This window comes from Dermacentor andersoni, chromosome 9, assembly GCF_023375885.2.
Source record: "Dermacentor andersoni chromosome 9, qqDerAnde1_hic_scaffold, whole genome shotgun sequence".
Taxonomy (NCBI): Eukaryota; Metazoa; Arthropoda; class Arachnida; order Ixodida; family Ixodidae; genus Dermacentor; species Dermacentor andersoni.
Window position 1 is genome coordinate 115,846,308 of NC_092822.1, and position 12,855 is coordinate 115,859,162.

At 43.2% G+C, this 12,855-nt stretch overlaps 1 protein-coding gene across 1 annotated transcript in view; it reads right to left on the reverse strand.

The window, feature by feature from the left end:
* Window positions 1-1,177: 1,177 nt before the first annotated feature.
* Prp18 (pre-mRNA processing factor 18) overlaps window positions 1,178-12,855 on the reverse strand; it is a 34,490-nt gene continuing 22,812 nt past the window's right edge. The window contains exons 7-10 of the mRNA XM_050177144.3: window positions 11,191-11,403; window positions 5,237-5,354; window positions 3,891-3,928; window positions 1,178-2,121 (exon numbers count right to left, since the gene is read on the reverse strand). Of these exons, the coding sequence (XP_050033101.1) occupies window positions 2,044-2,121; window positions 3,891-3,928; window positions 5,237-5,354; window positions 11,191-11,403 (447 nt within the window). The 3' untranslated portion in view covers window positions 1,178-2,043. The remainder of the gene's footprint in view (window positions 2,122-3,890; window positions 3,929-5,236; window positions 5,355-11,190; window positions 11,404-12,855) is intronic.

Sequence of the window (12,855 nt, forward strand, 5' to 3'; positions counted from 1 at the left end):
TTGTTTGTGCATGTACTGTTTGCCGGGCAAGTGGCAGCCGATCTCCCGCCACTGGAATATTGTGCCATTGCACAAGCAACATGGGGGTGCTCATTTCCATGTGGCCATTTCTTTTTAGTTTTTTTTCTTTAGGGTAGTGCGAATACTTAAATATTTGATATCAAATCAAATAATGAATGTTTGAATAATTCGATTGGTGAATTATATATCTAGTGTTCGATTCTTCGAATATTCTGTATATTTGGGAGCTGTGCGAATTTGCTGTAGGCCTCCAAATTTGAGAACTCTTTACTGTCGGTGCCAATGACCGCGTGGAGCATTGCCGAATCACGTGGTGTGCATTCCCCGCTTTTGGCTGTTGTGCACACTGACCTTAACGAGCCAACGATACCCCACGGAAACCACCTGCCATAAATATGGAAATACCGTCCTGTTTTCAGGAAGAGAACTGGAAAGCAATACTTTCTAAGCAATAGAAGATTGTCATTAAGCACAGTATGGCCCACTATTAAACTGAAAACCCCATTGGCAAAGAAAGCCCACTGGTATTTAGGACAACTTCAGAGGGGAGAAAGCACTTAATTCTCTTTGGTAGACGTTCCATCAATAAAAAAATACTTTCCACACCTTCGTGTATGAACTGAGATAGCAGTGCTGGCATACTAATTTGGTGTTCCCTTTAATAAGAGCAGAGCATACTATGCATCTTGATTCATAGGTACTACCTAAGTAATTGATAGCTAGCAAGATTGTTGCTAAAGCAATGAAGGGGGCTAGTTGGTGAACGTTCATAGTTATATTGCACTAAATAATGTGATTAGCCTCCTGTGAACGTGAAGCACCATGTTTCTTGCGAAAAATTTGGAAGAATAAAAGTTTGTGTCAAATTTTCTAATATACAATATTCAATTTGATATTCAGCTTTTTTTCTTGGTTTGATTCAATATTTGATTCTAAGTAGTGTGGTTTGCTGGAACGCCTTATACGTTCACCATTTGTTTCTAAATCTACTATTCGGTACTCGCACACCCCTAGCTTTCTTCTATTTCTTCAGGGGCCACATGTTACAATTCATTTCATTTTCCATTTTTTTTCGCCTGTAGTCATTGGCTCAAATACAGCTGCACTTGGAATCACATAATTCACCTACCTGCAAAAATGCGCTAATCAAAATTACTGTAATGGGAAAGATAAAAATTTTATTTCAATGTGTTGACAGCATTGTGCACACTGGCCATGTTCATAACAGCACAAAAACTTCGCATTGAGAGGCTTTTGTACATGCATGCACCACTTTGTGCTGTTCACAAATTCCAGCTGAGGAAACATATCTAAAGTTCTTTCTTTTTATGGATATTTTATCTATGACAGCCTGATACGAAATACATTATGAACAAATGTGCATTAATCTTGTGAAAATGCCTGAAATTAACATGATTCCAATTAGAATCGTGCAACAAAATTTTGTTTTTCCCACGCAAGTGTGCAGAGCCTGTTTGTTATTTCCCACATACATATTTGATTTGGAATGACTTCATTTTAGAGGAATTAACTTTTTACAGCCATGCGCTGGTAATTCGGGACTGAAAGGGCCAATACCACAGCAATCATTAACCAAGCCAGGGCAGTGGCTGAGAAAATTGCTGCAATGTAATGTGCTGTTGTCGAAAGTAGTCACGGTGAAGACCCTAAACTTGTAGCAGTCCGACTTCACATGGGCTTGGCCATGAAGCTTGCTTCAGAATAAATACAACTTGCGGTTTTAATTCATTCATGAAGTGACTACAGAGCAGGGACAAAAAAAAAAAAAAAAAATTATCTGCATCTGAGTCACACGTTTGACCTGATGTCATTCTTGTGCAATGATGAAAAGCACAATGCATGTAGTTCGCACTTATGTGCACAGGGAAGGTGGTTTGCGTGTGTCACGCAGAAGTTGTTCGTACACTGGCCCCAACTACCACAGCACTGTCCTCGAGCACAGCTAGGGCCCTTTATACTTGAAGCGCTTTCACAGCAATTTTCCAGGAGCTGTTTCATTGCTCAGGCGTTGTACTCAACAGACCGCGATGGATCAGTGGGGAAGAGCCGTTGGCACTGTGTCATGAGCCGCTTGAGTGCCTGTTGTGGGAGAAGGAAATGACGACAGGACATTCAAGAATGGAACTTGTATTTGGCCAACAACATGTGACAAGATCCGGCACAACAAACCCTGCTTAACCTTTGAAAGCACGTGCTGATATGCAGAGAACAGCTGTAAAATTAAATGTAACTTTGATCATCAGTTAACTTGAATTTGAAAATAATACTTATAACTTTATAACGACACACAGAAATGAAAAAAAGCGACTACAATAGAACCCTGTCGATACGATCCCATTTCATACGATTTCCAGGTGCCAACGTTCACGATCGAAAAGGAAATATAAAAGTTTACCCAATACAGTTAGGCTTATGCTTTACTAGTTAATGCATTCCTTGAAGATGCTACCTTTTGGCAGCAACATTCAGTATATTGCCAAAGTGTGATCATACGTAAACAAGAAAAGGTGCAAGACACATGTGATCGAGAGTTGTAGGCACACGCAATGGTAGCTTCCCCACAGCACTAGCCTTCCCGTGTCATGTAAAAATGCTGTCACACACTTGGTTTCCTATTCCGATACCAGCAAATTTTCTCGCGGGTAATTGCATGTCGCCACCAACCAGTTGCGAAAGGCGTCTTCACTTATCTGTTTCACAGTGCGTGCTTATGGCGTAGGAAAGCATAATGCATGCTTTTAATAGGTGATAACCTAAACGCACCTGTTCCCTGCTGCAGACGGTGCAAGTGAGCATCATGTTTCACTCTGGTGGCACCGTGTTCCAGTGTTGCCCACAAGCTTGATTTCATTTTGCTTTTACATAGTCTTAAAACGTGAATATGCACCTCGGGACACTCAGGCCCCATGAGTGAGCTCATTCTGTGCTGGTGTCTCGTGCCGCAATGATTCTTGCCGAGTGAGCATGTCAAAACTTCCTGCCAAAGTGATCCACCCAAAGAAAGTGCTGACCCAGACCGAATTGGAGGAGCACAAACGTAAGCTTGCCATCACCAAAAAACCAACAGTGCGCATCTTGGGCTGCACCTGATCAGCGCATATCACAGTCTTGTGCTGCAGCCATTCACGCAAGGCTTTGCATTGGGTACATGTCAACTGCAGTGGAGTCTGCTGAATGTTTTAGTGAGTTTGGATTGTATGTTTCCCCAGTAAGTACATTTTTTTTCTTGTATTTTTTTCAGAACTTGTGAATGAGGTTCTACTGTACATGTCTGAAATAATGCATTGATGCACAAATTGCAGGATGCAACAACGTACAGTGCTCAGCAATTGAAACTTCATACTCAGACCACGTGGCAGCTGGTGTTTTTTATGCCACTAGTGGGTTATCACCGAGAGGCTGAATGCAGTCATAATGCATCGCAGAGACTTTCGTGTGATACAAAAATGCATGACCCCAGCGACCACCAATGGTGCAAAATATGCAGGCAGCCACATGCTCTGGGTATCGCGTTTCAGCCGCTAAGCACTGTACATTGCATGACTAGTACTTGTTGCTACATGCTTCATAAAGTAAGATCATAGATGCAAGACGTGAACTTTAGTTAAAGCTGGGCGTTCGTTGCATTAAGAAACATAACCGCCATATGAATTCAGCATGGCGCAACACTCCAGCAAAATTTTAAACTGCGCGGGGAAGACTGGCCATGAACAGAAACACATGCAATGTGCAGTTTCTGCGCCTTATGTGCGTGTCTATGTTTCTGTTCGCGTCTCGTCTTCCTTGCATAGTTAAAAATTTCGCTGAGTCTATGAGCTGACTTCCCTAACAACATGTGCAATACTTACTTGAATGAACTTGCGTTGAGTTTCATCATTCAAGACATCTAAGGTGCTGGTTAGGGAAGCATACATTTTCTAATAGGTCAAAATATACCCACATCATCCCTATAACTGGCACAACTGAAAATTTCAAGCGCTATGGAACCAACTTTCTAATCATTACGTGAGAAGCTCTTGAAGATTGCTTCATGATCAGAATGCGATGAATATAAAGTCAAATAAACTTTGCAATCAGCAATAGTTGTATCACCTTATGCCTATGATACTGGTTGGCTGGCAAAGTGTTCTTACTTTGACGAATCCTAGTGGGTTTGGCTTGAGTTTCCTCAAGGAAGCTTAAAGTTTGCTTTATACAGCTAGCATCACATCTGCCTAAGTAAGCCATCATGTTCCTGGATACAGACTCCAAAGAAATGTTTAGCAGATACTATACAGAATTGACGTTCGTGATACAGCTCACGTTGGTGGGCCCCATAAGAAAGCCATGCCTTGATTATGCAGGAAGTGCGGTGAAACGAAAGCAGAAACCACCAATGATGATTGTCAAAGTGAGTGAACAGTTTATGTGGACTGCAGAAATCAAATGGGCACACTAGCAATGCTTCTAAAGTATACTGCTGATTTAAAATGGTGTTTGATGATGGTGGCACAGCATTTCCGACAGTCGGTCACATAAATTTCTTGGACATAGAATTTGCAATTTGCAACAAAGCTGAATTCCTACAAAGCCTAGGCACACGGCCTCGAATCCAATGTTTGAATCTGTAGTAGGTTTTGCAGCCTATGCAGTAATCCGTTAAATCAAAATTGCTGTGCCTTTAAGAGACCAGAAGTTGACATCCGTCGTGCACTTTTGCAGCCAGCTGCACACGGTCCCTCAGAGAGGCATTTGCCACTGCATTCTTGACCTGTCACTGACGATAGACAAGATGTGTAATTAATGCTAGCATGATGTTATCTGGTCACCCAGTTTGTGAGCAAGCCCAGAAACGAGGGCTACTTGGCAATTTGTACACCAGGAGGGCCTTTACGCTTTTATTTAAATGCACATCTGTACTCCCCGAGCTGAGCTGCACAGAAAAAAAAAAAGCCACTTGAATGCTGCATTTGAATGCTTGAACACCAGGAATTAGTCATATATATTTTCAAAAGTGAGTATTCCCAGCTAAGGCTCTTTGCACTGCACAAGACAAATTGCGGAGATTAAAAGGTCGGCCTGACATGATGGGCATGCTGGTACCGCATAATGTGCCTCATTGCACTAACGATGCATGCTAGGTGACAGGTAATCTCTAACTCTTTGTCTTCTCTGTGATACTGTGTACGTGACAGCAACGTAAAGTGAAGGATACGGGCAATGTTCTGTGCGAAGATCTTCTCGCGACCTGTTCGGGCGTGAATGCCCACCATGGTGACACCAATGGGCCAGGGGGCATTGCCAATGGCCATCTGCAGGTATGCGTCATTGGCCTGCGAGTCAAGTAAAAAAAAAAAAAAGGGCAAACAATTACTGCTTTAGCATGCGCAGCTACTCTGCAAGGAATAGGGTACTTATTTGGGTGAGGTGGTGGCTGCAATCCATATTGGCAGGTCTCTACGCACAAATGGAGGTCAAAATGCATCGAGTGACACAAGTGCAATGTGCCTTGTCATTTCATGCATTTGATCCTCTATATGTGCTAAATAACTTGCAGATGTAAATTTGCAAAGGAAGACACTACCATTCAGAAAGCATGACGGTTATTTCATTTGTGCTTGCAGGATAAGATGGCAGGATGAAGCGGCAAAAACTTGCAAAACTTTTTTAAATGGAGACAGACAAAATGAATAAAGGTGCTGCAGGATTAAGCTGCAGATAACCCTATACACTTCCCGCATGTACTTCTGCATCCCAACCCACTGTCAGATATTTGGCATCTTCATGCTAAATTATGTATGCTGCAGAACAAAGGTCCCTCCCAGTGATATCCAATCACCGCTGTCTTGCGCTATACGATTCCAACTTGTGGCTGAAAGTTTCGTCATTTTATCACCCCATCTTTTCCTGCCCCCCTCGACTGCACTTTCCTTTCCATTCTATAGCTCTAACACACCACCGGTTACCTGCCCTGCGCATCACATGGCCTACCCAGCTCCATCTTGTCCTTAATTAGAAAATTGTCAATTAGAATATTGGCTGCTGCCGTATGCACTCCCATTCACACTACTTTCACTTAATGTTTCGCCTATTACTTTTCGTTCCATATCATTCATTATGTACATGTAGTTTACTTTTTCTCAAGCTTCATTTTTAAGCTCCAAGTTTTTGTGACATATTCTTACTGCTTCGGCTGCTCCATTGACATCCAGAAGAAGGATGTTAATAATAGGACAATTTTTAGTCGGGTTTCAGTTTCACCAGTGAGGCAGCATGAAAGGAACAAGGCTTTCATTCTTATATATGCTTCCTTTGATGCAGCCTCTGCAAAGTTTACCTGCTAAAATGCTGCTCTGGAGCAGGATGGTGCAGAGGACTGCTCTTGGTGCAATTTGGCACAACTGGTGCAGCTGTTCCATCACTACATCATTCTTGTGCTCGTTTCACAAAGACAGACCGGCCAACTTTAGAAATTGAGAAACACTACATTGAAGGCAAGGAAATAGTACTAACATTTGGTAAAGAATACTAAAAATTGCAGAAATTGCTATAGAAAACTAAAGTAATGTTTAACAGTCTCGGAAGAGAACAGCAGTTTACGATAGGCAGCGAGGCACTGGAAGTGGTAAGGGAATACATCTACTTAGGGCAGGTAGTGACCACGGATCCGGATCATGAGACTGAAATAACCAGAAGAATAAGAATGGGCTGGGGTGCGTTTGGCAGGCATTCTCAAATCATCAACAGCAGGTTGCCACTATCCCTCAAGAGGAAAGTGTATAACAGCTGTGTCTTACCAGTACCCACCTACGGGGCAGAAACCTGGAGGCTTACGAAAAGGGTTCTGCTGAAATTGAGGACGACGCAACGAGCCATGGAAAGAAGAATGATAGGTGTAACGTTAAGGGATAAGAAAAGAGCAGATTGGGTGAGGGAACAAACGCGGGTAAATGACATCTTAGTTGAAATCAAGAAAAAGAAATGGGCATGGGCCGGACATGTAATGAGGAGGGAAGATAACCGATGGTCATTAAGGGTTACGGACTGGATTCCAAGGGAAGGGAAGCGTAGTAGGGGGCGGCAGAAAGTTAGGTGGGCGGATGACATTAAGACGTTTGCAGGGACAACATGGCCACAATTAGTACATGACCGGGGTAGTTGGAGAAGTATGGGAGAGGCCTTTGCCCTGCAGTGGGCATAACTAAGCTGATGATGATGATGACTAAAAATTGTTTGATTATCAATATTATGAGTGTTCATTAACAGACTTTGTTCTGTAGGGGTGCAGTGAACAGCCACTTAGCAGTCCATAGTAGCAGCAACTATGATCTGCGCTGCAGACGAGCAGAAATGCATATGAAGTTTATTAATGAAATATTCATGTAACGGCTGTCAAAAGTTTGCTTGCTCCTATACATTGCCTCTATCAGTTGATTTCGCTGATGCATGCGTATGCCAGTATAATAAACATGCCTTAAAAATAGCCCATAAAAAATAACTGGGCAACTGTACTTGTATATATATTGAAATTGGTTTGTCACTAAACTACAGGAAAATAAAAATGGAAAAAAAGGTGTGTCGATATAACAATTGTAAACGAGCGATAAAAGCCACAGTTGCATACAAAAGGTGAAACAGTGACTGTGGTAGCAAATTAATAGACAGCTATACACTGTAAGGTTAGTAGTTTTATCAGCTGTGTAAGCTATTGTAAACATTCACTTACTAGTCAAACAAGAACACGTCTAACTTGATGACCGTGTATAGTCGGAAGGCTGGCAAGATGAAGAGCAGCAGCAGCGGCGAGCGAATTCCCCTTCGTGCTGCCTTTTGCTTCATCACAAACTGGACGTGCGAGAAAACGGCTCACACAAAGCCACCAACTATCTTGGGTTGGCTAGCCTTCGAACCCACTGCAGATTACCTCCAACATAGGATGTGCATGGATGCAGTCAGCTGCACCATGCGCACCCGCGGCCGGAGCAGAAGCAGAGATGCGTGCTACCTTGGCCCCTTCTCCCCTCCCACCTAGCATGTGCACATTTCCCTGCTTTCCCCCCTTGTGCACGCGAAAAGTTGCCGCGCACCATCCCACCATCCACCCTCGCACACGTGATAAGATGCCACCGCACCAAGCCACCACCCTTCTTGGCTCACCCTTGGATGCTTTCCCTCGCACCTACACCATACAGAAAACGGCTGCGATCGTATTGCACATGTACTTTGTACAGAAACTCACTCATAAAATCAAGCATTTTCAGATAAACTCGTAAGAGTGGGCTGCTATGCATAGACCCAATTGCAATTTTATTGCCAATACAGTAGAACCGTGTTGATATGATTCCCTTTCTTACGATTCCCCTGCGTCAATGTCCGCGATTGAGAACACAAGAAATTACCCAAAACAGTTGAGCTTCTTTTTTACTCGTTCATATGTTCTCTGAAAATACAATCTTTTGTCACCAACACTCTGTAAGTCGCCAAATTGCAGGCTGATACACTTTCCGGCCGCTAGATCCCATGTAAACAAGAAAAGACGTGAGGCGCATGCAATCGAATTCAGTAGGCGCCCGCCCATGTCACGTGAAAATGCCTGCAAACACCCATTCCCTCTTTTGGTACCAGCAAATCTCGTGGAGTTGTCGCACATCGCTGTTCACAGCCATCGCTGGCAACCCTGGGCCTCTTCGATTTTCAGAGTTCTGGCAGCGAGATGGCAGCCAGCTAGTTCCGGTCCTGATAGGAAGTCATCTGGGCTGGGATCCTAAGACAACCCAAAGCTGCCCGAATTTCACAATACAGAATACTAGAACAGCTGACCAGACCGTGGGATAAATGTAAACACGCTACCAGCATGGCAGCAGCTGGCGTTCGCTCAGTGTAGTCGGCCCATTTATGCGTTGCCAGCTTGAAAATATATATAGTTGCACTTTGCAATACGATCACTTCTGCAAGATTTCGCGTGACTTGGCACAGGGCACCTCACTTTGCACAGCACAACAAACGGCCTCAGACACATATGATGCCAAGACGCTTTAAGTGATTGTGAAAGCAATCGCTCGAGGATGCCTGCTTGCAGCGGTCGCGTCGGCCACCGGTGACATTGATGAGTTGGGATTTTGTCATCATTTGACAAGACACGGAAAAGTAGGATATTGGGTACGTCTTAAACGCATAAAATTTCGTGCCGACATGCTTGAATTCGATTTCAAAAAGTTTGTTTTGGCTGATGGTGCTTCTCTTCTGCCCCTGTGCCGAAGGAGCTGGGGCTGCAGTTGGCACATGAAAATGCACGCCACCTGTGACCAGCGAAAAGTTTCACACAAGAAATCTCATCAGTCGATCATAAGAGTAATAAGGTAATGAATTTACGTGTAGCCATTACTCAACCAGTGCATTCCTTTCACATCAACAGCCTATAGTTAGAATACATCGGTTTTCAGCTGCCACCCAAGCATATGATAGAGAGATGGAGCAAACACAGGCTGGCTACGATGCCTTTGCTAACTGCAGAAAAAGGAGATATCGCCACATATAAACGAGAGATATGAAAAGGGATACCAACAGAGAAAGATGAACCAAAAAGGCATCGCAATGTGTGGGGAATAAGCATCTACAAGTTACGTGGAACATGGTGCAGATAGCATGCATACATGATTGAGAATGTGGTGCGCTATTTGCGGCCGGGAAGAAGCCTTGACGGGACACACACACAAAAGAAAGCTTCTTATGATACTGCCTCACCAGGTGGAACGGTGCGTTCGAACCTTAGAAAGATAACGCTAGAAGTAATGCAATCCGAAGGTGACTGTAGCTAGTTGGCTGAGCAATGTTAAAGTCCTCGAGTGCCCGTGTTGCAATCCGTCAATTCCCGTCAATTCCTGACAAAGATGGCGGCCAGCGCTCATCACCACTTTTTGTCGTCTGCTAGCCAGAGAGCTTCCAGATGCCCACACATTCCAGGCGTCGCCAGACCAAAATTGTCCTGGCTGGTTCTGGCAGCCCGTGGGTAGTTAGAACCGTCTCGTCCAGCCCAAATAAAACGAACGCACGGAGGAACTGCATCGCACAGTTGGCAAAGCATTCGAGAAAAAATGAAGGTGCTCTGGCGGGCTCTGGCAGCTTGTGGGTAGCCAGAAGTGGAAAATCATAGAGGTCCCCTACTGTGATAAGCATCTTCACCTCTCTTTCACCGCACACAGGAGTGTATGTGGCATAGTGCCATTGGAACTTAGAAGTGTACTGAACACTTCTAGTAGGTGATAACCCAAATGCCCTGCCATTCCCTGCTGTGGGCGGTGTGAAATGAGCATCATGTTTTACTCTGGTGGCATCCCATAATATGGCATTGCCTGCCAGCTCGATTTCGTTTCTGTTTCTGGGCCAGCAAATCTCATAGGTCGTCGCATGACACCATTCACAGCTACCACTGCCAATCCTATTGCAATAAGCATCTTCACCTATCTGTTTCACAAAGACCCCATGTGAGGCATAGTGCTGCTGGAAGCATACTACATGCTTTTAAATGGCGATAACCCAAACGTGCCACCATTCTCTGCTTCGGGCAGTGCGAAGTGAGCATCATGTTTCACTCTGGCAGAATCGTATTCTGGCATCGCCCACCAGCTTGAGTTGGTTTCGGTTTCCCATCGCAGTCTTAAAATGATTATGTAACAGAAAAACAATGATACGTGTCGGTGTTTCATGCTGCAACAATTTGTGCAACGCTTCACATTACGTAGATATTAACTACAGGTGAGTCTGCCCAAATTTTCAGTCACTTTGGATAGTATGTTTTCCTGGTTAGTAAGTTGTTTTTTCTTCAGGAACATATGGACGAGCTTCTACTGTATCAGCAGTTATGCTTACAATGATAATAATATAACAATGATATTTTTGTGTTGGGTGTTCAAATTAAAATCAAAACCACTTCATTCCAACATCGAAATCTGAAGAATACAGATGTTGGGGGTCGTGGACTAAAAGCCAGAAAACGGCTTGAAGAGGCCCATGGTCCCTTTACCTTGGCACAGCGGATGGCAAAGATAAGCGTAGAGCTAAAACATTGCTTACCACAGCACCGTAACAACGTCTGACTGTAGTCACCGAGACAGTTTCTGCCAAGAACTGGCAATAGAACGAGCATGTGGGAAGAACTGGTACACACACCTTGACATACTCCTTGAGTAGCATGTTTTTAACAATCCGCACCAGGTGCTCGAGGATATCCTCAGGGATGGTGCCCTTGCGGAGACGCTTGAACAGCGGTCGCAGGTATGACTGCGTCTGGCCGTATGTCGCCGATGCCAGCTTGCCCCGCATCGACATCTTCTCAGGCTCGGGCCGAGCATTCAGCCGCTCGCCCCACATTTGCAGGATGAACTGCCAACGACAGAAAAAGGAATCTACTGCTTTTAGCGACTACTCTACTTGCCGAAGTCTAGGAAGTCAATGAAACTTGTATGTGATCATTACAGTTTCGAATCACGTATTATGTGAAAAAAAAAAAAAAAAAGTTTTTGAGACGCGTATGTTCAAATTATGAATGTGCACCAACCAGCCCCCATTGACTGCATTGGTGAACATTTTTACTGCTGTCAGAGCAGTAAAAGAAATCTTTAAAAAGAAAAAAGAAGTGAAACATGTTGCAGGAATTATGGGCCTTGTTTGAACTATTTACACTATTGCAGAATTATTATAGTTATTATAGCACAAGAGAAATTTCGTAGCAAAACAATCGTCTTAGATTATACACAGAAGGTCCGGGCACACTTACCAACTAAGGGACTGTCTTCTTTATATCACATATGTAACGCCATACACGACAAAAACTTCATCACTTAAGAGGAAGCTTTAGCTCGGGTGCTCATCTATAAATACACGTAAAAGGAGAATTAGTTTTTCTCGGTAACCACTGCACCAAACTTGATGAAGTTTGTTGCATTTAAAAGAAAACTTAAAATCTAGTGACTGGTTTTGAACTTTTTATTTAGGTTGTCAATATCTCACTACAATTATCTCACTACTAAATTTTCGGAAAATGAAACTACGAAGATTACAACTCCGTAACTCAGCAATGAAACATGATATCATAATTCTGTGAATTGCATGTCATAGTACATATAAAGCGGACAAAATTGATATGTTACATATTAATCTAAAATAATTTAGTAATGTGTAATTACAGCTTTTGCAAAACCTTTGTATCCAATGTAACAAATTCACGTAATTTATAAATTGACATACTGAATTTGTCCGCTTTGAATGATCTAATGGATGCCGTTTACAGAACCTCAATATCTGCTCTTGACGGAGAGCTATTAATTTGTAAACTTTGTGCTTCTATCTTTCTGAACTTTCGAATTTTTGAAAATTATTTAAATAAAATTCAGGCCCTAAATCGAAATTCTGCTTCCAACAGTCACTAGAATTTAACTTTCTCTCTCACATGCAGCAAATTTCATTAAAATCAGTCCAGCGGTTATCTCAGAAAAGTGTTTTGCTTTTTACATGTATTTGAATAGGCCGCGTCAGAGTTAGGCCGGAGCTAAAGGTTCCTCTTAAAGTTATTCCACATTTGTAATTTTACATTCAAATTGTTGATCTCAGTGATAATGTTGTAACAAGTGTTGAAAAGAACTGGTGGAGTTTATCAGGAGCGACTGGCCCAGTTCCCTGACAGCGAGTGCGGGAGAGAGAGGAGAAAGGGAGGAAAGGCAGGGAGGAGGGAGTGAAAGAGAGGGCGAACCCTAGGTGCCAACATCCACATGGTGCTAGCTAACATGCAAGGCAGTTCGCCAAGCTAATTGGCGGTGTAAGAAATCTTTCAGTCAG